This window comes from Oncorhynchus mykiss, chromosome 18 (genome assembly GCF_057628025.1).
Source record: "Oncorhynchus mykiss isolate SJ-2025 chromosome 18, ASM5762802v1, whole genome shotgun sequence".
Taxonomy (NCBI): domain Eukaryota; kingdom Metazoa; phylum Chordata; class Actinopteri; order Salmoniformes; family Salmonidae; genus Oncorhynchus; species Oncorhynchus mykiss.
The window spans coordinates 12,301,536-12,329,387 of record NC_143039.1 but is presented as its reverse complement, the minus strand read 5'-3'; the positions used below and the strand labels follow the sequence as shown (position 1 = coordinate 12,329,387).

At 40.2% G+C, this 27,852-nt stretch overlaps 6 protein-coding genes across 15 annotated transcripts in view; 1 reads left to right on the top strand and 5 right to left on the bottom strand.

Moving 5' to 3' along the window:
• LOC110516278 (uncharacterized) overlaps positions 1 to 27,852 on the bottom strand; it is a 249,588-nt gene that overhangs the window by 36,414 nt on the left and 185,322 nt on the right. The window lies entirely within an intron of this gene.
• The window catches only part of LOC110513970 (uncharacterized), a 129,163-nt gene that overhangs the window by 74,871 nt on the left and 26,440 nt on the right, over positions 1 to 27,852 (top strand). The gene's annotated exons all lie outside the window — the stretch shown is intronic.
• On the bottom strand, positions 2,844 to 5,010 carry LOC149975382 (uncharacterized). The gene has a single exon (XM_090207129.1). It carries the CDS (start codon positions 4,985 to 4,987, stop codon positions 4,343 to 4,345), a length of 645 nt encoding a protein of 214 aa, XP_090063255.1. The 5' UTR covers positions 4,988 to 5,010; the 3' UTR covers positions 2,844 to 4,342.
• LOC149975381 (uncharacterized) lies at positions 5,972 to 8,180 on the bottom strand. The gene has a single exon (XM_090207128.1). It carries the CDS (start codon positions 8,163 to 8,165, stop codon positions 7,521 to 7,523), a length of 645 nt encoding a protein of 214 aa, XP_090063254.1. The 5' UTR covers positions 8,166 to 8,180; the 3' UTR covers positions 5,972 to 7,520.
• On the bottom strand, positions 9,150 to 11,308 carry LOC149975380 (uncharacterized). Its single transcript, XM_090207127.1, has one exon. It carries the CDS (start codon positions 11,291 to 11,293, stop codon positions 10,649 to 10,651), a length of 645 nt encoding a protein of 214 aa, XP_090063253.1. The 5' UTR covers positions 11,294 to 11,308; the 3' UTR covers positions 9,150 to 10,648.
• On the bottom strand, positions 12,283 to 21,074 carry LOC110528866 (uncharacterized). Of its 10 annotated transcripts, none has more exons than XM_090207099.1 (6): positions 20,927 to 21,074; positions 20,198 to 20,455; positions 20,063 to 20,101; positions 18,168 to 18,416; positions 15,511 to 15,591; positions 12,283 to 14,792 (listed from the first exon to the last, which is right to left on the bottom strand). In XM_090207099.1, exons 4-6 carry the CDS (start codon positions 18,268 to 18,270, stop codon positions 13,777 to 13,779), a joined length of 1,200 nt encoding a protein of 399 aa, XP_090063225.1. In that variant the 5' UTR covers positions 18,271 to 18,416; positions 20,063 to 20,101; positions 20,198 to 20,455; positions 20,927 to 21,074; the 3' UTR covers positions 12,283 to 13,776. The 10 variants fall into 10 exon arrangements, with proteins under 10 accessions (XP_090063225.1, XP_090063226.1, XP_090063227.1 ...); XM_090207100.1 differs by having other exon boundaries at positions 20,964 to 21,073; XM_090207101.1 differs by having other exon boundaries at positions 20,198 to 20,344; positions 20,964 to 21,066.

Sequence of the window (27,852 nt, the reverse complement as noted above, 5' to 3'; positions counted from 1 at the left end):
AGCCATTATTCCAATCGATCCAACTGAAAAACCAATTGTCCCGGTGGATATATTATCAAATAGATATTTTAAAAACACCTTGAGGATTGATTATAAACAACGTTTGCCATGTTTCTGTCGATATTATGGAGCTAATTTTGCCTACAGAAGAACAAACGGAGCTATTTCGCCTACAAAAATAATATTTTTGGAAAAAAGGAACATTGGCTATCTAACTGGGAGTCTCGTGAGTAAAAACATCCGAAGCTCAAAGGTAAACGATTTAATTTGATTGCTTTTCTGATTTCCGTGACCAAGTTACCTGCTGCTAGCTGGACAAAATGCTATTGCGTTATGCTAATTAGTGGCAGTCGATGATTACGCTCCCTCATGCGGGATGGGGAGTCACTAGAGGTTTTAAAGGTGCAGCCTCGTCTCATAGACTAGATGTAACATAGTAAATATAAATCCGGGACTCTCAAAATAGTGTGATATGTTGCATTATGGTTCCATAAGACAGAAGGTTACTTAATAAATGGAATTTGGTGGTGCTGTACTGTAACAGCGATCTGAGCCAGTTGAAAGTATTGTCGCCAGGGACATATTGTTGGTGACTGTGTGCTCCTGAAGTGCTATGGCCCTGTGTGCTCCTTCATTAGTTTTGTGTTTTTTATTCATTTATTTCTGGTACCCTCCTACCTGAGAGGCATGAGGCCTGTGTGGCGTTGCACTGTTAAAATCACCCCAGTGTGGAGATGAAACACCTGTGTTGCAAAGTCACATGCTCTGTCTTCTCTGCTCTACCTAGGGTAATACAGAGATAATACTAATACCGAGATAACCACTAATCTACCTAGGTGACTTACTGTGGATAATACTAATACCGAGATAACCACTAATCTACCTAGGTGACTTAAGGTGGATAATACTAATAGAGATAACCACTGCTCTACCTAGGTGTTTTTATGTTGGTAATACTAATACAGATAACCACTGCCCTACATAGTGTTTTAATGTGACTCATACAGAGATAACCATTGGACATGCATTTCCCATTATGCCTTTGTGTTTACCACTTCAGATCCTTAAATTGTAGTTTAAAGCATATACAGGGCATTATACAAGACCCCTCGACTTTTTCCACATATTGTTACGTTTCAGGCTTATACAAAAATTGATTAAATGCATGTTTTACCCCTCATCAATATACACATAATGACAAAGCGAAAAAAGTTTTTTATAAATTTCCCAAAAATTTATAAAAATGAATACCGTATTTGCATAAATATTCAGACCCTTTCCTCTGAGACTCAAAATTCAGCTCAAGTGCATCCTGTTTCCATTGATCATCCTTGAGATGTTTCTACAACTGGATTGTAGTCAACCTGTGGTAAATTCAAATGATTGGACATGATTGGAAAAGGATCACACCTGTCGATATAAGGTCCCACAGTTGACAGTGCATGTCAGAGCAAAAACCAAGCAACGAGGTCAAAGAAATTGTCTGTCGAGCTTTGAGACAGGTTTGTAGTGAGGAACAAATCTGGAGAAGAGTACCAAAATATTTCTCAATTCTCTGTTGGCTGGGCTCCCTGCTTGTGCCGTTAAACTCCTGCCCCACTTTGGACGCAAACCTTTTAAGGGCTCCCGAGTGGCGCAGCGGTCTAAGGCACCTCATCTCAGTGCAAGAGACATCACTATAGTCCCTGGTTCGAATCCAAGCTGAATCACATCCGGCCACGATTGGGAGTCCCATAGGGAAGCTCACAATTGGCCCAGCATCGGTCGGGATTGGCTGGGGTAGGCCTAAATAAATAAGAATTTGTTCTTAACTAGTTAAAAATAATAATAGGGATGCATGCCAGCTAAGCCACTTACATTCACAATACATTAATTGCACTATAACAGTGACCACAAACTGTTAGGACCAACAGCAGTCTCAACAATTTACCACAACTACACCTGGCTCAGCGGAGCCTTGTCTGGCAACGAAACAGCTCATTCAGCCTCATTTACTGACTTTTAAAATAACATGGCTGACTTACTTAAACAAATGTGGTTTCTACTGACAATTGATATGAACAAACAAGTGGATAGGAGGCAATCTGTAATTTCGACTAAGACATTAATGAGCGAGCTAGGACGGACGTAATCAATATGACTATTGGTTCAGCACTCTTGAAATGTACAGCAACAGAATTCAGAACATGGGCCGTTCTTACAGTGTTCTCCCTGAACGCCAAGTCAGAACCGTAGGATAAATAAAGGGGCATATATGCAGACAATGAAAATTCTTACAATATTCAATGATTACATTTATCAAAAACAGGTTATAGGCTTCATGTCAACCACCAAGTCAGAACAGTAGGCAAAATTAAGATGTGAAACTAGACCAAATTATTAGGGTGAGGCACATGGGCTACTGACAACTTACTACACAACATACACTTATTATTACTTTCTTAGCTACAGAATACACATCTCCCTGGCATATTACATAATTTATGCAGCAGCATACAAGACATTATTGGACTCACCTTGTTATGCTGTGCTCACTCGAACAGGAAGGTGGCGCGGCAGTAATTTGTGTGCATATTTTGTCATCAAACTTTGTCATGAAATTATGGCATTCTCTGGATTTGTGGTGGTTTCAAGGCAACTAGGAACTTGAAGAAGAAAAAAGGGAATCATGATGATGTCAGTCAGTGATCTTCAGGTCGTAGCTGTAGAAAGAGGCCCGAGTTCCCAATTTACAATTCCGAGTTGGATGAAAGTTCAAAACGTATTTTCTCAGTCGTAGCTTGTATCGCCCCCCCCCCCTTTCAAAATAGAAATAATAATAATAATAATGTGACACTAACTCATTGAGGAAGAGAAATGTATTTATAGTGATATGTGGTTGTCTCACCTGGCAATCTTAAGATGAATGTACTTAATGTGCTGGTGACATCACAGCGTCAGAGAGAACTCCTGACTGTAGTCATACAAAAACACTCCAGGCACTCAGCCCATAAGAACCATTCATACTGTCAGATCTAATATGAAGAACTGAATACAACCATAAGAACCATTCATACTGTCAGATCTAATATGAAGAACTGAATACTAAAGAGAAGAAGAGGTTGACCAGTACATATTCATGTAACTTTTTTTTTCATTGGCAGATCAATAAAGTTTGCTTCAATGCAGTTATCCAAACACATTCATGATCAATAACTAAAATATCTCATCTAGTTTTAAAGACTATTAATAAACACATGTATTCATTTCATAAACTGTGTATCATTAAATACAGTTGTAAAAGAATCCCCCCAAACTAATGGTGAAAAGTGATCATCACACCATCTCTATCTGATTCATGTTAGGGGCGGTAGGTAGCCTAGTGGTTAGAGCGTTGGGTCAGTAACCAAAAGGTTGCTTGATCGAATGCCCGAGCTGACAAGGTAAAAATCTGTTGTTCTGCCTCTGAACAAGGCAGTTAACCCACTGTTCCTAGGCCATCATTGTAAATAAGAATTTGTTCTTAACGGACTTGCCTAGTTAAATAAAGGTTCAACACATTTTTTAAATTAGTGTCTACTAGCTCATTCTCACAAAATACTGCCGAAGGACAACCTGGTCTCTGAGCAAAACGTATTATGTATTACAAAAACATCCGTGCCACTCCATTTAGTATGTTAAGTTACATTATATTGGCCTACCAATGTAAACTGAACTAAAATATAAACATGTAAATAAACTAAACATGTAAAGTGTTGGTTTCATGAGCTGAATTAAAACACTCCAGCAATGTTCCATGTACAGAAAAAGCTACTTTCTCTCAAATGTTGTGAACAACTTTGTTTATATCACTGTTCGTGAGCATTTCAGCCTTTGTCAAGATAATCCATCCACCTGACAGGTGTGGCATATCAAGATGCTGATAAAACAGCATTATCATTACACAGGTGCACCTTGTGCTGGGGGGAAATTAAGACCACACAACACAATGTCACTGATGTCTCAAGTTCAGGGAATGTGCAATTGTCATGATGACTGCAGGAGAGAATTCAATATTTATCTCTCTCCCATAAGCCACCTCTAACGTCCTTTTAGAGAATTTGGCAGTACATCCAACCGGCCTCACAACTGCAGATCACATGTAACCACGGCAGCCCAGGACCTCTTCACCCGCAGGATTGTCTGGGAGGGGGCTGAGTAGTATTTCTGTCTGTAATCAATACCTTTTGTGGGGAAAAATTCATGCTGATTGGCTGGGCCTGGCTCCCAAGTGGGCCTATATGCCCTCCCTGAGCCCCTGCCCAGTAATATGAAATCCATAGATATATGTTCATGTGATTTTAAGTTGGAAAGTTGCAAGAAACTAGTTCCAGTCAGAGCAGACGTAAGGCTTATCTCCTGTGTGTGTTCTCTGATGAACTTTGAGCTGAGTTGATGTTTTAAAACATTTTGCACAGTCAGGGCAGAAGAAAGGCTTCTCTCCTGTGTGTGTTCTCTGATGAACTTTTAGCTCTTTTGATGTTTTAAAACATTTTCCACAGTCAGAGCAGGAGTATGGCTTCTCCCCTGTGTGTGTTCTCTGATGAACTTTTAGATCAGTTGATGTTGTGAAGCATTTTCCACAGTCAGAGCAGGAGTAAGGCTTCTCTCCAGTGTGTATAAGTTGGTGTGTTTTTAAGGTGCCCAGATGAGAGAAACTCGCCCCACAGTCAGAGCAGAAATAAGGCTTCTCTCCTGTGTGTGTTCTCTGATGAACTTTTAGATTAGTTGATGTTGTGAAGCATTTTCCACAGTCAGAGCAGGAGTAAGGCTTCTCTCCAGTGTGTATACGTTGGTGTGTTTTTAAGGTGCCCAGATGAGAGAAACTCACCCCACAGTCAGAGCAGACATAAGGCTTTTCACCTGTATGTATACGTTCATGTGATTTTAAGTGGGGAATTTGAGAGAAACTAGTTCCACAGTCAGGGCAGAAGAAAGGCTTCTCTCCTGTGTGTGTTCTCTGATGCATTCACAATACATTAATTGCACTATAACAGTGACCACAAACTGTTAGGACCAACAGCAGTCTCAACAATTTACCACAACTACACCTGGCTCAGCGGAGCCTTGTCTGGCAACGAAACAGCTCATTCAGCCTCATTTACTGACTTTTAAAATAACATGGCTGACTTACTTAAACAAATGTGGTTTCTACTGACAATTGATATGAACAAACAAGTGGATAGGAGGCAATCTGTAATTTCGACTAAGACATTAATGAGCGAGCTAGGACGGACGTAATCAATATGACTATTGGTTCAGCACTCTTGAAATGTACAGCAACAGAATTCAGAACATGGGCCGTTCTTACAGTGTTCTCCCTGAACGCCAAGTCAGAACCGTAGGATAAATAAAGGGGCATATATGCAGACAATGAAAATTCTTACAATATTCAATGATTACATTTATCAAAAACAGGTTATAGGCTTCATTTCAACCACCAAGTCAGAACAGTAGGCAAAATTAAGATGTGAAACTAGACCAAATTATTAGGGTGAGGCACATGGGCTACTGACAACTTACTACACAACATACACTTATTATTACTTTCTTAGCTACAGAATACACATCTCCCTGGCATATTACATAATTTATGCAGCAGCATACAAGACATTATTGGACTCACCTTGTTATGCTGTGCTCACTCGAACAGGAAGGTGGCGCGGCAGTAATTTGTGTGCATATTTTGTCATCAAACTTTGTCATGAAATTATGGCATTCTCTGGATTTGTGGTGGTTTCAAGGCAACTAGGAACTTGAAGAAGAAAAAAGGGAATCATGATGATGTCAGTCAGTGATCTTCAGGTCGTAGCTGTAGAAAGAGGCCCGAGTTCCCAATTTACAATTCCGAGTTGGATGAAAGTTCAAAACGTATTTTCTCAGTCGTAGCTTGTATCGCCCCCCCCCCCTTTCAAAATAGAAATAATAATAATAATAATGTGACACTAACTCATTGAGGAAGAGAAATGTATTTATAGTGATATGTGGTTGTCTCACCTGGCAATCTTAAGATGAATGTACTTAATGTGCTGGTGACATCACAGCGTCAGAGAGAACTCCTGACTGTAGTCATACAAAAACACTCCAGGCACTCAGCCCATAAGAACCATTCATACTGTCAGATCTAATATGAAGAACTGAATACAACCATAAGAACCATTCATACTGTCAGATCTAATATGAAGAACTGAATACAACCATAAGAACCATTCATACTGTCAGATCTAATATGAAGAACTGAATACTAAAGAGAAGAAGAGGTTGACCAGTACATATTCATGTAACTTTTTTTTTCATTGGCAGATCAATAAAGTTTGCTTCAATGCAGTTATCCAAACACATTCATGATCAATAACTAAAATATCTCATCTAGTTTTAAAGACTATTAATAAACACATGTATTCATTTCATAAACTGTGTATCATTAAATACAGTTGTAAAAGAATCCCCCCAAACTAATGGTGAAAAGTGATCATCACACCATCTCTATCTGATTCATGTTAGGGGCGGTAGGTAGCCTAGTGGTTAGAGCGTTGGGTCAGTAACCAAAAGGTTGCTTGATCGAATGCCCGAGCTGACAAGGTAAAAATCTGTTGTTCTGCCTCTGAACAAGGCAGTTAACCCACTGTTCCTAGGCCATCATTGTAAATAAGAATTTGTTCTTAACGGACTTGCCTAGTTAAATAAAGGTTCAACACATTTTTTAAATTAGTGTCTACTAGCTCATTCTCACAAAATACTGCCGAAGGACAACCTGGTCTCTGAGCAAAACGTATTATGTATTACAAAAACATCCGTGCCACTCCATTTAGTATGTTAAGTTACATTATATTGGCCTACCAATGTAAACTGAACTAAAATATAAACATGTAAATAAACTAAACATGTAAAGTGTTGGTTTCATGAGCTGAATTAAAACACTCCAGCAATGTTCCATGTACAGAAAAAGCTACTTTCTCTCAAATGTTGTGAACAACTTTGTTTATATCACTGTTCGTGAGCATTTCAGCCTTTGTCAAGATAATCCATCCACCTGACAGGTGTGGCATATCAAGATGCTGATAAAACAGCATTATCATTACACAGGTGCACCTTGTGCTGGGGGGAAATTAAGACCACACAACACAATGTCACTGATGTCTCAAGTTCAGGGAATGTGCAATTGTCATGATGACTGCAGGAGAGAATTCAATATTTATCTCTCTCCCATAAGCCACCTCTAACGTCCTTTTAGAGAATTTGGCAGTACATCCAACCGGCCTCACAACTGCAGATCACATGTAACCACGGCAGCCCAGGACCTCTTCACCCGCAGGATTGTCTGGGAGGGGGCTGAGTAGTATTTCTGTCTGTAATCAATACCTTTTGTGGGGAAAAATTCATGCTGATTGGCTGGGCCTGGCTCCCAAGTGGGCCTATATGCCCTCCCTGAGCCCCTGCCCAGTAATATGAAATCCATAGATATATGTTCATGTGATTTTAAGTTGGAAAGTTGCAAGAAACTAGTTCCAGTCAGAGCAGACGTAAGGCTTATCTCCTGTGTGTGTTCTCTGATGAACTTTGAGCTGAGTTGATGTTTTAAAACATTTTGCACAGTCAGGGCAGAAGAAAGGCTTCTCTCCTGTGTGTGTTCTCTGATGAACTTTTAGCTCTTTTGATGTTTTAAAACATTTTCCACAGTCAGAGCAGGAGTATGGCTTCTCCCCTGTGTGTGTTCTCTGATGAACTTTTAGATCAGTTGATGTTGTGAAGCATTTTCCACAGTCAGAGCAGGAGTAAGGCTTCTCTCCAGTGTGTATAAGTTGGTGTGTTTTTAAGGTGCCCAGATGAGAGAAACTCGCCCCACAGTCAGAGCAGAAATAAGGCTTCTCTCCTGTGTGTGTTCTCTGATGAACTTTTAGATCAGTTGATGTTGTGAAGCATTTTCCACAGTCAGAGCAGGAGTAAGGCTTCTCTCCAGTGTGTATACGTTGGTGTGTTTTTAAGGTGCCCAGATGAGAGAAACTCACCCCACAGTCAGAGCAGACATAAGGCTTTTCACCTGTATGTATACGTTCATGTGATTTTAAGTGGGGAATTTGAGAGAAACTAGTTCCACAGTCAGGGCAGAAGAAAGGCTTCTCTCCTGTGTGTGTTCTCTGATGCATTCACAATACATTAATTGTACTATAACAGTGACCACAAACTGTTAGGACCAACAGCAGTCTCAACAATTTACCACAACTACACCTGGCTCAGCGGAGCCTTGTCTGGCAACGAAACAGCTCATTCAGCCTCATTTACTGACTTTTAAAATAACATGGCTGACTTACTTAAACAAATGTGGTTTCTACTGACAATTGATATGAACAAACAAGTGGATAGGAGGCAATCTGTAATTTCGACTAAGACATTAATGAGCGAGCTAGGACGGACGTAATCAATATGACTATTGGTTCAGCACTCTTGAAATGTACAGCAACAGAATTCAGAACATGGGCCGTTCTTACAGTGTTCTCCCTGAACGCCAAGTCAGAACCGTAGGATAAATAAAGGGGCATATATGCAGACAATGAAAATTCTTACAATATTCAATGATTACATTTATCAAAAACAGGTTATAGGCTTCATGTCAACCACCAAGTCAGAACAGTAGGCAAAATTAAGATGTGAAACTAGACCAAATTATTAGGGTGAGGCACATGGGCTACTGACAACTTACTACACAACATACACTTATCATTACTTTCTTAGCTACAGAATACACATCTCCCTGGCATATTACATAATTTATGCAGCAGCATACAAGACATTATTGGACTCACCTTGTTATGCTGTGCTCACTCGAACAGGAAGGTGGCGCGGCAGTAATTTGTGTGCATATTTTGTCATCAAACTTTGTCATGAAATTATGGCATTCTCTGGATTTGTGGTGGTTTCAAGGCAACTAGGAACTTGAAGAAGAAAAAAGGGAATCATGATGATGTCAGTCAGTGATCTTCAGGTCGTAGCTGTAGAAAGAGGCCCGAGTTCCCAATTTACAATTCCGAGTTGGATGAAAGTTCAAAACGTATTTTCTCAGTCGTAGCTTGTATCGCCCCCCCCCCCTTTCAAAATAGAAATAATAATAATAATAATGTGACACTAACTCATTGAGGAAGAGAAATGTATTTATAGTGATATGTGGTTGTCTCACCTGGCAATCTTAAGATGAATGTACTTAATGTGCTGGTGACATCACAGCGTCAGAGAGAACTCCTGACTGTAGTCATACAAAAACACTCCAGGCACTCAGCCCATAAGAACCATTCATACTGTCAGATCTAATATGAAGAACTGAATACAACCATAAGAACCATTCATACTGTCAGATCTAATATGAAGAACTGAATACTAAAGAGAAGAAGAGGTTGACCAGTACATATTCATGTAACTTTTTTTTTCATTGGCAGATCAATAAAGTTTGCTTCAATGCAGTTATCCAAACACATTCATGATCAATAACTAAAATATCTCATCTAGTTTTAAAGACTATTAATAAACACATGTATTCATTTCATAAACTGTGTATCATTAAATACAGTTGTAAAAGAATCCCCCCAAACTAATGGTGAAAAGTGATCATCACACCATCTCTATCTGATTCATGTTAGGGGCGGTAGGTAGCCTAGTGGTTAGAGCGTTGGGTCAGTAACCAAAAGGTTGCTTGATCGAATGCCCGAGCTGACAAGGTAAAAATCTGTTGTTCTGCCTCTGAACAAGGCAGTTAACCCACTGTTCCTAGGCCATCATTGTAAATAAGAATTTGTTCTTAACGGACTTGCCTAGTTAAATAAAGGTTCAACACATTTTTTAAATTAGTGTCTACTAGCTCATTCTCACAAAATACTGCCGAAGGACAACCTGGTCTCTGAGCAAAACGTATTATGTATTACAAAAACATCCGTGCCACTCCATTTAGTATGTTAAGTTACATTATATTGGCCTACCAATGTAAACTGAACTAAAATATAAACATGTAAATAAACTAAACATGTAAAGTGTTGGTTTCATGAGCTGAATTAAAACACTCCAGCAATGTTCCATGTACAGAAAAAGCTACTTTCTCTCAAATGTTGTGAACAACTTTGTTTATATCACTGTTCGTGAGCATTTCAGCCTTTGTCAAGATAATCCATCCACCTGACAGGTGTGGCATATCAAGATGCTGATAAAACAGCATTATCATTACACAGGTGCACCTTGTGCTGGGGGGAAATTAAGACCACACAACACAATGTCACTGATGTCTCAAGTTCAGGGAATGTGCAATTGTCATGATGACTGCAGGAGAGAATTCAATATTTATCTCTCTCCCATAAGCCACCTCTAACGTCCTTTTAGAGAATTTGGCAGTACATCCAACCGGCCTCACAACTGCAGATCACATGTAACCACGGCAGCCCAGGACCTCTTCACCCGCAGGATTGTCTGGGAGGGGGCTGAGTAGTATTTCTGTCTGTAATCAATACCTTTTGTGGGGAAAAATTCATGCTGATTGGCTGGGCCTGGCTCCCAAGTGGGCCTATATGCCCTCCCTGAGCCCCTGCCCAGTAATATGAAATCCATAGATATATGTTCATGTGATTTTAAGTTGGAAAGTTGCAAGAAACTAGTTCCAGTCAGAGCAGACGTAAGGCTTATCTCCTGTGTGTGTTCTCTGATGAACTTTGAGCTGAGTTGATGTTTTAAAACATTTTGCACAGTCAGGGCAGAAGAAAGGCTTCTCTCCTGTGTGTGTTCTCTGATGAACTTTTAGCTCTTTTGATGTTTTAAAACATTTTCCACAGTCAGAGCAGGAGTATGGCTTCTCCCCTGTGTGTGTTCTCTGATGAACTTTTAGATCAGTTGATGTTGTGAAGCATTTTCCACAGTCAGAGCAGGAGTAAGGCTTCTCTCCAGTGTGTATAAGTTGGTGTGTTTTTAAGGTGCCCAGATGAGAGAAACTCGCCCCACAGTCAGAGCAGAAATAAGGCTTCTCTCCTGTGTGTGTTCTCTGATGAACTTTTAGATCAGTTGATGTTGTGAAGCATTTTCCACAGTCAGAGCAGGAGTAAGGCTTCTCTCCAGTGTGTATACGTTGGTGTGTTTTTAAGGTGCCCAGATGAGAGAAACTCACCCCACAGTCAGAGCAGACATAAGGCTTTTCACCTGTATGTATACGTTCATGTGATTTTAAGTGGGGAATTTGAGAGAAACTAGTTCCACAGTCAGGGCAGAAGAAAGGCTTCTCTCCTGTGTGTGTTCTCTGATGCATTCACAATACATTAATTGTACTATAACAGTGACCACAAACTGTTAGGACCAACAGCAGTCTCAACAATTTACCACAACTACACCTGGCTCAGCGGAGCCTTGTCTGGCAACGAAACAGCTCATTCAGCCTCATTTACTGACTTTTAAAATAACATGGCTGACTTACTTAAACAAATGTGGTTTCTACTGACAATTGATATGAACAAACAAGTGGATAGGAGGCAATCTGTAATTTCGACTAAGACATTAATGAGCGAGCTAGGACGGACGTAATCAATATGACTATTGGTTCAGCACTCTTGAAATGTACAGCAACAGAATTCAGAACATGGGCCGTTCTTACAGTGTTCTCCCTGAACGCCAAGTCAGAACCGTAGGATAAATAAAGGGGCATATATGCAGACAATGAAAATTCTTACAATATTCAATGATTACATTTATCAAAAACAGGTTATAGGCTTCATTTCAACCACCAAGTCAGAACAGTAGGCAAAATTAAGATGTGAAACTAGACCAAATTATTAGGGTGAGGCACATGGGCTACTGACAACTTACTACACAACATACACTTATTATTACTTTCTTAGCTACAGAATACACATCTCCCTGGCATATTACATAATTTATGCAGCAGCATACAAGACATTATTGGACTCACCTTGTTATGCTGTGCTCACTCGAACAGGAAGGTGGCGCGGCAGTAATTTGTGTGCATATTTTGTCATCAAACTTTGTCATGAAATTATGGCATTCTCTGGATTTGTGGTGGTTTCAAGGCAACTAGGAACTTGAAGAAGAAAAAAGGGAATCATGATGATGTCAGTCAGTGATCTTCAGGTCGTAGCTGTAGAAAGAGGCCCGAGTTCCCAATTTACAATTCCGAGTTGGATGAAAGTTCAAAACGTATTTTCTCAGTCGTAGCTTGTATCGCCCCCCCCCCCTTTCAAAATAGAAATAATAATAATAATAATGTGACACTAACTCATTGAGGAAGAGAAATGTATTTATAGTGATATGTGGTTGTCTCACCTGGCAATCTTAAGATGAATGTACTTAATGTGCTGGTGACATCACAGCGTCAGAGAGAACTCCTGACTGTAGTCATACAAAAACACTCCAGGCACTCAGCCCATAAGAACCATTCATACTGTCAGATCTAATATGAAGAACTGAATACAACCATAAGAACCATTCATACTGTCAGATCTAATATGAAGAACTGAATACTAAAGAGAAGAAGAGGTTGACCAGTACATATTCATGTAACTTTTTTTTTCATTGGCAGATCAATAAAGTTTGCTTCAATGCAGTTATCCAAACACATTCATGATCAATAACTAAAATATCTCATCTAGTTTTAAAGACTATTAATAAACACATGTATTCATTTCATAAACTGTGTATCATTAAATACAGTTGTAAAAGAATCCCCCCAAACTAATGGTGAAAAGTGATCATCACACCATCTCTATCTGATTCATGTTAGGGGCGGTAGGTAGCCTAGTGGTTAGAGCGTTGGGTCAGTAACCAAAAGGTTGCTTGATCGAATGCCCGAGCTGACAAGGTAAAAATCTGTTGTTCTGCCTCTGAACAAGGCAGTTAACCCACTGTTCCTAGGCCATCATTGTAAATAAGAATTTGTTCTTAACGGACTTGCCTAGTTAAATAAAGGTTCAACACATTTTTTAAATTAGTGTCTACTAGCTCATTCTCACAAAATACTGCCGAAGGACAACCTGGTCTCTGAGCAAAACGTATTATGTATTACAAAAACATCCGTGCCACTCCATTTAGTATGTTAAGTTACATTATATTGGCCTACCAATGTAAACTGAACTAAAATATAAACATGTAAATAAACTAAACATGTAAAGTGTTGGTTTCATGAGCTGAATTAAAACACTCCAGCAATGTTCCATGTACAGAAAAAGCTACTTTCTCTCAAATGTTGTGAACAACTTTGTTTATATCACTGTTCGTGAGCATTTCAGCCTTTGTCAAGATAATCCATCCACCTGACAGGTGTGGCATATCAAGATGCTGATAAAACAGCATTATCATTACACAGGTGCACCTTGTGCTGGGGGGAAATTAAGACCACACAACACAATGTCACTGATGTCTCAAGTTCAGGGAATGTGCAATTGTCATGATGACTGCAGGAGAGAATTCAATATTTATCTCTCTCCCATAAGCCACCTCTAACGTCCTTTTAGAGAATTTGGCAGTACATCCAACCGGCCTCACAACTGCAGATCACATGTAACCACGGCAGCCCAGGACCTCTTCACCCGCAGGATTGTCTGGGAGGGGGCTGAGTAGTATTTCTGTCTGTAATCAATACCTTTTGTGGGGAAAAATTCATGCTGATTGGCTGGGCCTGGCTCCCAAGTGGGCCTATATGCCCTCCCTGAGCCCCTGCCCAGTAATATGAAATCCATAGATATATGTTCATGTGATTTTAAGTTGGAAAGTTGCAAGAAACTAGTTCCAGTCAGAGCAGACGTAAGGCTTATCTCCTGTGTGTGTTCTCTGGTGAACTTTGAGCTGAGTTGATGTTTTAAAACATTTTGCACAGTCAGGGCAGAAGAAAGGCTTCTCTCCTGTGTGTGTTCTCTGATGAACTTTTAGCTCTTTTGATGTTTTAAAACATTTTCCACAGTCAGAGCAGGAGTATGGCTTCTCCCCTGTGTGTGTTCTCTGATGAACTTTTAGATCAGTTGATGTTGTGAAGCATTTTCCACAGTCAGAGCAGGAGTAAGGCTTCTCTCCAGTGTGTATAAGTTGGTGTGTTTTTAAGGTGCCCAGATGAGAGAAACTCGCCCCACAGTCAGAGCAGAAATAAGGCTTCTCTCCTGTGTGTGTTCTCTGATGAACTTTTAGATCAGTTGATGTTGTGAAGCATTTTCCACAGTCAGAGCAGGAGTAAGGCTTCTCTCCAGTGTGTATACGTTGGTGTGTTTTTAAGGTGCCCAGATGAGAGAAACTCACCCCACAGTCAGAGCAGACATAAGGCTTTTCACCTGTATGTATACGTTCATGTGATTTTAAGTGGGGAATTTGAGAGAAACTAGTTCCACAGTCAGGGCAGAAGAAAGGCTTCTCTCCTGTGTGTGTTCTCTGATGAGCTTTTAGGTCATTTGATGTTTTAAAACATTTCCCACAGTCAGAGCAGGAGTATGGCTTCTCCCCTGTATGTATACGTTCATGTGATTTTAAGTGGGAAATTTGAGAGAAACTAGTTCCACAGTCAGGGCAGAAGAAAGGCTTCTCTCCTGTGTGTGTTCTCTGATGAAGTTTTAGCACCGTTGATGTTTTGAAGCATTTTCCACAGTCAGAGCAGGAGTAAGGCTTCTCTCCTGTGTGTATTTTTAGGTGTATTTTTAGCTTTGATAGAAATGGGAAAATCTTTTCACAATGTGGGCAGTGATGAGACCTCTTAGCTCTCTGATCTTCCTGCTGTTGCTCTCTGGATGTAGAGAATGTCTCAACATGGTCTCCTGTGTGAACAACATCAGAAGAACCAGTCAGTTGGTGTGATATACATGTCAATCAAATGTATTTTATGAAGCCCTTTTTACATCAGTAGTTGTCAAAGTGCTTAACAGAAACCCAACCTAAAATACCCAAAGAGCAAGCAATGCAGATGTAGATGCACAGTGGCCACAAACATCTCTCTATAAAGCAGGAACCTAGGAAGAAACCTAGAGAGGAACCAGGCTCAGAGTGGTGACCAGTCCTCTTCTGGCCATACCGGGTGACAGGTAGCCTAGTGGTTAGAGCAACCGAAAGGTTGCAAGATCAAATCCCTGAGCTGACAAGGTAAAAATCTGTAGTTCTTCCCCTGAATAAGGCAGTTAACCCAATGTTCCTAGGCCATCATTGAAAATAAGAATTTATTCTTAACCGACTTGCCTAGTTAACCTGTTTGGGCGCATGTCCAAACGCTAGCAGGACACCAATGACAACATCCGGTGAAATTGCAGAGCGCGAAATTCAAAATACAAAAATCGGAATATTAAACATTCATGAAAATACAAGTGTCTTACATCATTTAAAATCTTCTTGTTAATCCAACTGCGTTGTCAGATTTGAAAAAGGCTTTACGGAGAAAGCATACCATGCGATTATCTGAGGACAGCTCCCCACGTCAAAATACTTTTTCAACCAGCCATAGGCATCACAAAATCACAGACAGCAATTAAATAAATCACTTACCTCTGAAGATCTTCTTCTGATTGCAATCCCAAGGGTCCCAGCGACACAATGAATGGTTGTTTTGTTTCGATAAAGTCCTTCCTTATATCCCAAAAATGTCAGTTTAGATGGCGCGCTTGATTCAGTAAGTCACTCGTTCAACATGCACACAAACAAATCCAAAAAGTTACCGGTAAAGTTAGTCTAAACAAGTCAAACGTTGTTTCTAATTAATCCTCAGGTATACTAATATCCAAATAAACAATAATATTTAAGACGGAGAATAGTGTGTTTAATAGCGAAGATAAATAACGAAGAGCGCACTCTCGTTGATGCGCGCAACATGACTACTTTTCAAAATGGAGGAAACCTTGGAAAAACTACAAATACTTGTTCATTTTTCAAAAAACAAGCCTGAAACCCTTTAAAGATTGTTGACATCTAGTGGAAGCCATAGGAACTGCAATCTGGGTCCTATCTATTTGTATATCCCATAGGCAAGCACTGAAAAAACCTGTGACCTCAAAAAATAAACATTCCAGATGGATTTTCCTCAGGTTTTCACCTGGCATATCAGTTAAGTTAAGTTATAGTCACAGACATTATTTTAACAGTTTTAGAAACTTCAGAGTGTTTTCTATCCAATGCTATCAAGTATATGCATATCCTAGCTTTTGGGAAGATTACAGGCAGTTTACTTTGGGCACGTCAATCATCTGAAAATCCGGACAATAACCAGTACGCTAAGAAAAAAAAAATATATATATATATACTACCATTAGTGGTGAAATAAATAAATACATTCTAAAGATTGGGGTCACTTACAAATGTCCTTGTTTTTGAAAGAATAGCTAATTTTTTGTCCATTCAAATAATGTCAAATTGATCAGAAATTAATGTTGTAAATGACTATTGTAGCTGGAAACGGCTGAAGATCTCGTACAACGCTGTGTACTACTCTCTTCACAGAACAACGCAAACAGTCTCTAATCAGAATAGTGTCTAGAAGGCCAGCTTCCCGGAGTCGCCTCTTCACTGTTGACATTGAGACTGGTGTTTTGCGGGTACTATTTAATGAAGCTGCCAGTTGAGGACTTGTGAGACGTCTGTTTCTCAAACTAGACACACTAATGTACTTGTCCTCTTGCCCAGTTGTGCACCGGGGCCTCCCACTCCTCTTTCTATTCTGGTTAGAGACAGTTTGCGCTGTTCTGTGAAGGGGGTAGTACACAGCGTTTGTACGAGATCTCCAGTTTCTTGGCAATTTCTCGCATGGAATAGCCTTCATTTCTCAGATGGAATAGCCTTCATTTCTCAGAACAAGAATAGACTGACGACATTCAGAAGAAAGGTCTTTGTTTCTGGCCATTTTGAGCCTGTAATCGAACCCACAAATGACCCAGATACTCAACTAGTCTAAAAAAGGACCGTTTTATTGCTTCTTTTATCAGCACCACAGTTTTCAACTGTGCTAACATCATTACAAAATGGTTTTGTAATGATTAATTAGCCTTTTAAATGATAAACTTGGATTAGCTAACACAACATGCATTTTGATCATAGGAGTGATGGTTGCTGATAATGGGCCTCTGTACACCTATGTAGATATTAGTAGTCATTTACCACATTTTGTTATGTTACAGCCATATTCTAAAATTGATTACATGTTTTTCCTGGGGATGTTTTTTTTTACAGCCTTACTAAATAAAAAAATATCCTCAGCAATCTACACACAATACCCCATAATGACAAAGCAATTTTTTTTTTTTTTTTAAACAGAAAAACAAGAGACTCAAAATTGAGTTCAGATGCTTCCTGTTTCCAATGATCATCCTTGAGATGTTTCTACAACTTGAAATATTAAACATTAAAATAACATCAAATTGATCAGAAATACAGTGAAGACATTACAATTGTTGTAAATGACTATTGTAGCTGGAAACGGCAGATATTTTATGGAATATCTACATAGGCGTACAGAGGCCCATTATCAGCAACCATCACTCCTGTGATCCAATGGCATGTTGTGTTAGCTAATCCAAGTGTATCATTTTAAAAGGCTAATTGATCATTACAAAACCCTTTTGAATTTATGTTAGTACAGCTAAAAACTGTGGTTCAGACTAAAGAAGCAATAAAACTGGCCTTTGCAACTCTGCCTAGAAGGCCAGCATCCCGGAGTCGCCTCTTCACTGTTGACGTTGAGACTGGTATTAAGTGACCCCAAACTTTTGAATTGAGCTCAGGTGCATCCTGTTTCCATTGATCATCCTTGATATGTTTCTACAACTTGACATATTAAATATATGTATCAGATATAAATCATCAGGATGTGGTAGTCTACTGGTTATGTTCAACACTTCTCCAATCGTTGTTGAGATCTGATATTCTGTGCAGCAAACAAATGATAATTCAATATTGACAGTGATGATGCCATGGCCTATTTTGAAATGAGGTATGCCTAACTTGGTGATTGAGGGTATTAAACATTTTCAACGTTCTTGAGACAATGTGTGGGAGAAGGCAGGCGTTACAAGTTTTTAAATGTTTTGCTTCGCTGTGAAGTCTTGAGTTGTTCAGGGATGTGTGATGTCAGAATTACAGAATTCAACCTAGCAGGTCATAACTTATGGAGGTCTAATATATGAATATAACTTCTAGATAGAACCAGCTCTTACCTTGACTAAGAGTTGTCCTAATCTTCTCCTCCTCTTCTTCATCTTTAATGTTTACATTCAGCTCCAGTGTTTGACTGCAGTCTTCCAGCTTCACTGATGTCATCTCTGGATCCTACGGTGCAAACTGGGCTCCACTGTCACAATCAGGACCCAGTGACTGTAGGTTTCTACTCAGTGTGGAAGGAGAGTGACAGGATTGGTTTGTCTTCACTGTTGATGTTACCGGCCTCAGACTTAATCTGAGTCGGTCTGTAGTAATAAAGACAAACGGACACAAAAGTTATTTTCTTGACAGTTCTGGCACTTTATTCTGTATGACTAAATTACATTTGTAATATGTTTTGGTGCATATATGCATTTACTATAGTATCCAAATAAGAAAGTGTCTGATCGCAGAACATTCCGTAAAATTCTACAAAAATACCACCGGTGTTTAAAACAGCTGTAACTAATTCGCAGTTAAAAGGTATGGAGTGGCAGGGTAGCCTAGTGGTTAGAGCTTTGGACTAGTAACCGGATGGTTGCAAGTTCAAACCCCCGAGCTGACAAGGTACTAATCTGCCATTCTGCCCCTGAACAGGCATTTAACCGTCATTGAAAATAAGAATTTGTTCTTAACTGACCTGCCTGGTTAAATAAAGGTTAAATAAAAAAATATAAAAGACATTCTTTTAAATAAATATTACTATTTTGATTTCAGACTATCAATCCTTACAAAACAAGGAAGACTCAATATACTCTAAGTGTTTCTTTATCTTCATTAGGAAGTGCAGTTGTTTGGGGGAAAAAGTGTATGGCACATTTTCACAGGTGTTTTTTCTTGACTGATTACCATTTGATTTACGTCATATCATTTGAAAGGGCCGTTTCTCAGCTTTCAAAACATGTATCATGTTTTCATAATGGTTTGACACCAGCAAAGTATAGCTCATTTAGGTATGCATGATCTCAGTAAAATCAGGAATTTCAAAACTCTCCTACCGATGATGCAACAATGCCAATACGGCCATTTACAATTAAGTCAGGTTTACAGTCTGTCTATCGACATGTCTGTAGACAATTGTCTTAGCGACATCATGAACATTCTATCGTCGTCCGACATCAAACTATACACTTATGAAAAAGTATAAACAAAACAGCCTCTGCATGACATCAGCACCCCAGTGCTCTAAATAGCATATTTTATTTTAACACCAATAAAACCCATCCGTTTAAAAATGAATTCAGTAAATGTCAAGCTAGCAAGCCAGGCAACTAAAAGCTATTTTCTAAACCACGTTTTGGTTCGTTGTCTAGCCAGTTCAAATAATGACCAGCGTATAGCTGACAACGTCTAAACTTTAGTTACTTGTGATCCATTATTACAGGAAAATAAACCAACATCATTATTTACAAGGTAATGGCGAGCTTACAGAAAATAGCTTAGTGCCATAGTGTGACAAAATAAAAGTAGGTCATTCTGAGATTATTTTTTTTTTAACTGCATCATCATAGGAGGATTTGGTCTAGTTGCTGTGACAGACAGTACGGTAACCACATCAACGGACACTGCGAGTCGCAGAGAAGTAAACTTTTTTCACGCCTGTGCGATAAGGAAAGTGACAGTCATTGCGACTGGTCTACAGACATTCCACAGGAGTATAAATCAAATGTTGTTTAGACCAGTGACACTGGTCGCATTCTAATTGCCTACAAACATGTCGTTAGACCAAGTATGAGCTAGACTTTACAGTTAACTGGTGTTCTAAAGCCTAGTGTTTACATTCCCACCTTAATGTATTCAGCCAGCCAACACTACACGTAACATGAGGGCTCAGATTGGGAAGTGCAAATAAATGGCCGTCTAGGCAGATCTACAAAGTAATCAAGGTGTCTTCTATTCTGAAAATACTCACTGTAACTGGAGAATCCACCCTCTGTGTTACAGGGAGATTCTGGTAGAGGAGAGTAACGTACAAACGACAGGCTTAGTGATGAAGATTTAGATAGTATGAACAATGTAAAGTAATATGGCCTTTGTGTTTAATTACCTGGCCTTGGCACACAGTGCTTTGACTTCATTTTCCTTGATTAGTTCACAACGCTTAAGTTGTTCTATCCGTCTGTCCAGATCACTGATGTCCCCCATTGTCACACACAATCCTCACTCTGGGGTCTGGAGGAGTTACCTACAGGGCCTCGCAAACACAGAGTGTATTCTTCACACACAGTCACCCTGGTCCGAAACACACACACTCTCGCTGTTCAGGCAGTTCTAGTCACAAAGAGAGATCGGCAGATAGAGGGATCTATGGAAGAGTAAGATAATATTTTTTTTTTAGAGCTTGGTAACATGTAGACATTGTTATATGTCTGTTCTGTTCAATTTGAGGGCTTCAAATAGTGGAAACCCCAATAAACAAACTAGCGTAATAGTTAGCGTTACTAGCGAAGTTTGCGAGTTAGTTAGCATGAAGTGAGTTAAACATTAACATAATAACGTTAGTTAATTGGTAACGTTAGCTCAGCCAGCTAGTTGGCTGGTCTTTTCATTAAGGTTGGTATTATGGCTATATTTGTGTTCATATTTAATACTCAGTTTGTGGTAGAAAAGATAACTGCGCTGTTAGGATTAGCTAACCAGTTAGCTAACAATCTTGGCCTGTTTATCAGGTACTTACGAAATGCTAACGTTGCTTAGCTAGCTAATTTAGCTTGCTAGCTAGCTGTTACCAATGTTTTCTAGTTGAAATGGCGTAATCCAAAACTAACATAAATACCTTTGAATATTGGGGAAGAAGAACTCGAGATACATACATATAGCTGTTTTATTCCACGTAAAAGCAATTTTTCCGCTCCACCACGGTTATCTTTTTTTACCGGTTTACCAACGGGCTCTGTCTGCAACTTCCGCTGTCGGGGACGCGCATTTCGCAGTCATGAAACGGGAGGGGAATTTTTCAGTTTTTAAGCAAATTTCCGAAAATGCTACATTTTAACATGACTAATGCTGTGTTCTTATGATTAAACACTATAACAAAAACAATGGGGGCCTGACTGTTTACATATATTTTCTACATACTTTCTATTTGGTTTTAGTCGTTTATGTTGCCACTGAAATAGTTTTTCCCATCCTGAAAATGTCAAATAATAACACTATTCATTTGCTATCCACAAATACTTTCATCCCCATTGATGTATATGGCCCATCGATTGCATTTTCTATGTATTGGCCAATGAGAGGCTTTGAAGCCATTGGCACTCCCCAGAAAGAATGGATGGAATTCTACAGTATTTCAATTGAACGTTTTAAGGGCAATATTACATGTATTTAATTATTTTTTGTTGTTGTCGTGCAGACACTAACATTAGTACTTCAAAAATATATAAAACGTTTTATTTTTTTATTTTTTATTTATTTTATTTATTTATCCCCAATTTCGTGGTATCCAATTGTTGAGTAGCTACTATCTTGTCTCATCGCTACAACTCCCGTACGGGCTCGGGAGAGACGAAGGTTGAAAGTCATGCGTCCTCCGATACACAACCCAACCAACCCGCACTGCTTCTTAACACAGCGCCATCCAACCCGGAAGCCAGCCGCACCAATGTGTCGGGGGAAACACCGTGGACCTGGCAACCTTGGTTAGCGCGCACTGAGCTCGGTCCACCACAGGAGTCGCTGGTGCGCGATGAGACAAGGAAAATATATAAACTTTAAGGAAAATGTATATATATATATATATATATATATATATATATATACATTTTCCTTAAAGTTTATATATTTTCCTTGTCTCATCGCGCACCAGCGACTCCTGTATATATATACAATATATACAATATATATACAATAAACAATAAACAATATATATATATATTGTTTAGCGCACATAATAAAATATAAACTTAACATGCAACAATTTAAAAGATTTTACTGAGTTACAGTTCATGTAAGGAAATCAGTCAACTGAAATAAATTAGGCCCTAATCTATGGATTTCACAACTGGGAATACAGACAGATATGCATCAGTTGATCACAGATACCTTAAATAAAAAAGGTAGGGGCAAGGATCAGAAAACCAGTAGGTATCTGGTGTGACCACCATTGTCCTCATGCAGCGTGACACATCTCCTTCGCATAGAGTTGATCTGGCTGTTGATTGTGGCCTGTGGAATGTTGTCCAACTCCTCTTTAATGGATGTGCATAGTTGCTGGATATTGGCAGGAACTGGAACACGCTGTCGTACGCGTCGATCCAGAGCATCCCAAACATGCTCAATGGGTGACATGTCTGGTGAGTATGCAGGCCATGGAAGAACTGGGACATTTTCAGCTTCCAGGAATTGTGTACAGATCCTTGCGACATGGGGCCGTGCATTATCATGCTGAAGCATGAGGTGATGGCGGTGGATGAATGGCATGACAATGTGCCTCAGAATCCCGTCTCGATAAAAATCAATCGTGTTTGTTATCCGTAGCTTTAAACCTGCCCATACCACAACCCCACCACCCACGGAGCACTTTCTTCAAAACGTTGACATCAGCAAACCACTTTTTTCTTAATCAATCATCTCATTTCAGTAGATCAGGTAGATAATCCTTGACAAAACATTCATTCACATTAGACACAAAGCACACATTTTAAATTGAACAACATAAGAGCACTTAATCTATAGTAGATGACCTAAATTCACAAATGCATAAATGACAAAAAAATTATTTAGTACAAAATTGCAGTATGTTTCAGGCAGCACTATGTACTATTTTATGAATAACCTTGTCTTCACTGTATTATTTCACTCACAGAAAACAAATTGTATTTCCCGTTCACACCATATTAAGAATTATCAGGGGTCGTACAGTGGCAAGTCAAATTCAAGGACTTTCAAGTACTTTTTTCAGGCACTAATATTTATTTACTTGAAGCCCCGTGTGAAAACCCTGAATTATAGATAAATATAGAAACAACTGAATGTGTCTGAATATTAGTACACATGTAAAGAACTGATAATCATTACATTCAGCTTCAGAACTGTAGAGCAACTGAAATGTTCCCTCTCTGATGAGGCACTACTACTAAACTATATCAATAGATCCCTTTCTGTGTTTGCAAACATTGGGGTTTATATTCTTCTGAGACAATCCACCCCCAGGTTATCCAGCTTATCAAAAACCATACCGACAGTAACATCTGTTACCCCCAACAACTCTGCTGCAGTTTACAAGATAACTTTAAACCTGGTATTTCTGCTTTACACAATCCAAGTTGTTGATAACCTTAACAATGAAAGCTATGAAGTACATTTTATTCACTATTAAAGCATCCTTTGTCACAGTGCATTTATGGTTGCAAGATTTCTGAACAGGCCTCGAAACCATGTCAGGACTAGTAGAAAGACCAGTTCTGCAAGTAGGTCCTCTAACTACAGAAATGTGGTTACTACTGACAATTGAGATGTACAAACTATGGCATAAGGGGACGAAAAGCGAATAAGAGGCAATCCGTAATTTCGATTAAGACATTAATGAGCGAGCTATAACGGACGTAGTCAATATAACTTTGTTCAGCACTTTGAAATGTACGACAGAATTCAGAAAATGGGCTGTTTTTACAGTGTTCTCCCTGTACGCCAAGTCAGAACCGTAGGATAAATAAAGGGGCATATAAGCAGACAATGAAAACCCTTACAATATTCAATGATTACATTTCTCTACCACCAAGTCAGAACAGTGGGAAAAATTAAGAGGTGAAAATAGACCAAATTATTAGGGTGAGGCACATGGGCTACTAACATGTTACTACACTACAGACTACAGACTTATTATTACTTATTATTACTTTCTAGGCTACAGTATACACATCTCCCTGGCATGTTACATCATTTATGCAGCAGCATACAAGACATTTTTGGACTCACCTTGTTGTGTTGTGATCACTTGAACAGGAAGGTGGGGCGGCAGTCCTTCGTGGGTGTAACCGTATAACTGGTGTGGGGGCTGTGCTTTGGCAAAGTGGGCGGGGTTATATCCTTCCTGTTTGGCCCTGTCCGGGGGTGTCCTCGGATGGGTCCACAGTGTCTCCTGACCCCTCCTGTCTCAGCCTCCAGTATTTATGCTGCAGTAGTTTATGTGTCGGGGGGCTAGGGTCAGTTTGTTATATCTGGAGTACTTCTCCTGTCCTATTCGGTGTCCTGTGTGAATCTAAGTGTGCGTTCTCTAATTCTCCCCTTCTCTCTCTCGGAGGACCTGAGCCCTAGGACTATGCCCCAGGATTACCTGACATGATGACTCCTTGCTGTCCCCAGTCCACCTGGCCGTGCTGCTGCTCCAGTTTCAACTGTTCTGCCTTCTTATTATTCAAACATGCTGATCATTTATGAACATTTGAACATCTTGGCCATGTTCTGTTATAATCTCCACCCGGCACAGCCAGAAGAGGACTGGCCACCCCACATATGCTCTCTCTAATTCTCTCTTTTTTTCTCTCTCTCGGAGGACCTGAGCCCTAGGACCATGTCCCAGGACTACCTGACATGATGACTCCTTGCTGTCCCCAGTCCATCTGACCGTGCTGCTGCTCCAGTTTCAACTGTTCTGCCTTATTATTATACGACCATGCTGGTCATTTATGAACATTTGAACATCTTGGCCATGTTCTGTTATAATCTCCACCCGGCACAGCCAGAAGAGGACTGGCCACCCCACATAGCCTGGTTCCTCTCTAGATTTCTTCCTAGGTTTTGGCCTTTCTAGGGAGTTTTTCCTAGCCACCGTGCTTCTACACCTGCATTGCTTGCTGTTTGGGGTTTTAGGCTGGGTTTCTGTACAGCACTTTGAGATATCAGCTGATGTACGAAGGGCTATATAAATACATTTGATTTGATAACTTTGATCATTTTATTTTATTTTTATTTCACCTTTATTTAACCAGGTAGGCTAGTTGAGAACAAGTTCTCATTTGCAACTGCGACCTGGCCAAGATAAAGCATAGCAGTGTGAACAGACAACACAGAGTTACACATGGAGTAAACAATTAACAAGTCAATAACACAGTAGAAAAAATTTAAAAAAGAGTCTATATACATTGTGTGCAAAAGGCATGAGGAGGTAGGCGAATAATTACAATTTTGCAGATTAACACTGGAGTGATAAATGATCAGATGATCATGTACAGGTAGAGATATTGGTGTGCAAAAGAGCAGAAAAGTAAATAAATAAAAACAGTATGGGGATGAGGTAGGTGAAAATGGGTGGGCTATTTACCAATAGACTATGTACAACCGCAGCGATCGGTTAGCTGCTCAGATAGCAGATGTTTGAAGTTGGTGAGGGAGATAAAAGTCTCCAACTTCAGCGATTTTTGCAATTCGTTCCAGTCACAGGCAGCAGAGTACTGGAACGAAAGGCGGCCAAATGAGGTGTTGGCTTTAGGGATGATCAGTGAGATACACCTGCTGGAGCGCGTGCTACGGATGGGTGTTGCCATCGTGACCAGTGAACTGAAATAAGGCGGAGCTTTACCTAGCATGGACTTGTAGATGACCTGGAGCCAGTTGGTCTGGCGACGAATATGTAGCGAGGGCCAGCCGACTAGAGCGTACAAGTCGCAGTGGTGGGTGGTATAAGGTGCTTTAGTGACAAAACGGATGGCACTGTGATAAACTGAATCCAGTTTGCTGAGTAGAGTGTTGGAAGCAATTTTGTAGATGACATCGCCAAAGTCGAGGATCGGTAGGATAGTCAGTTTTACTAGGGTAAGTTTGGCGGCGTGAGTGAAGGAGGCTTTGTTGCGGAATAGAAAGCCGACTCTTGATTTGATTTTCGATTGGAGATGTTTGATATGAGTCTGGAAGGAGAGTTTACAGTCTAGCCAGACACCTAGGTACTTATAGATGTCCACATATTCAAGGTCGGAACCATCCAGGGTGGTGATGCTGGTCAGGCGTGCGGGTGCAGGCAGCGAACGGTTGAAAAGCATGCATTTGGTTTTACTAGCGTTTAAGAGCAGTTGGAGGCCACGGAAGTAGTGTTGTATGGCATTGAAGCTCGTTTGGAGGTTAGATAGCACAGTGTCACAGTGTCCAAGGCCGGCAGTATATAGAATGGTGTCGTCTGCGTAGAGGTGGATCAGGGAATCGCCCGCAGCAAGAGCAACATCATTGATATATACAGAGAAAAGAGTCGGCCCGAGAATTGAACCCTGTGGCACCCCCATAGAGACTGCCAGAGGACCGGACAGCATGCCCTCCGATTTGACACACTGAACTCTGTCTGCAATGTAATTGGTGAACCAGGCAAGGCAGTCATCCGAAAAACCGAGGCTACTGAGTCTGCTGATAAGAATATGGTGATTGACAGAGTCGAAAGCCTTGGCAAGGTCGATGAAGACGGCTGCACAGTACTGTCTTTTATCGATGGCGGTTTTGATATCGTTTAGTACCTTGAGCGTGGCTGAGGTGCACCCGTGACCGGCTCGGAAACCAGATTGCACAGCGGAGAAGGTACGGTGGGATTCGAGATGGTCAGTGACCTGTTTGTTGACTTGGCTTTCGAAGACCTTAGATAGGCAGGGCAGGATGGATATAGGTCTGTAACAGTTTGGGTCCAGGGTGTCTCCCCCTTTGAAGAGGGGGATGACTGCGGCAGCTTTCCAATCCTTGGGGATCTCAGACGATATGAAAGAGAGGTTGAACAGGCTGGTAATAGGGGTTGCGACAATGGCGGCGGATAGTTTCAGAAATAGAGGGTCCAGATTGTCAAGCCCAGCTGATTTGTACGGGTCCAGGTTTTGCAGCTCTTTCAGAATTTGATCAGTCCCCTCGCCCCTACCCGGGTGCGAACCAGGGACCCTCTGCACACATCAACAACAGTCACCCACGAAGCACCCATCGCTCCACAAAAGCCACGGGGAACCAGTACTTCAAGGTCTCAGAGCAAGTGACGTCACCGATTAAAACGCTATTTAGCGAGCACCATCGCTAACTAGCTAGCCATTTCACATCAGTTACCTGGATATATTTTGTCATCAAAGTCTGTCATTCTCTGGATTTATGGTGCTTTCAAGACAACTGGGAACTCAGGGGAAAAAATGATGGCGTCAGTGATCTTCAGGTCATAGCTGAAGAAAGAGGCCCGAGTTCCCAATTTACAATTGGGATTTGGATGAAAGTTCAAAACTTATTTTCTCAGTCGTAGCTTGTTTCTCTCTGAGTTCCCAGTTGTATTGAACTCACTCAAGTCAGATTTTGAAGTACTGAGTTATGTTGTTTTGAGCGCGGCACAAATCAAGCTTCATCGACAGCACGGCCAATGTTGAATGTTTACATTTTTAAACTAGGAAAAGAGCCCCTTAGTCTTAAGACTTGAGACCACAGAGACACTCCAATGAATTGTAGGCTAATGATTGCTTTGCAATGCTTGCAGTTAGCCACTGACTCCTACCAAACCACTCATTGTTGAATTTGCAATTTGTTGTGTAATGTTTGTGTCCAATGGCTGATGAAAACCAATACATTTTATCTATAATTTCTCATATTTCTCTTGATATCACAAAGATTAAAAAGGATTTGCCAGTAGATTGTCAACTTGATTCATGATGATGACTGCTAGCTCAGATTTTGAAAGAATGATGTTGACATGATCAGTCCAATCAAAGCGACTGTAGATATCACATGATTTGATGTCATTTTATCTGTGGACAA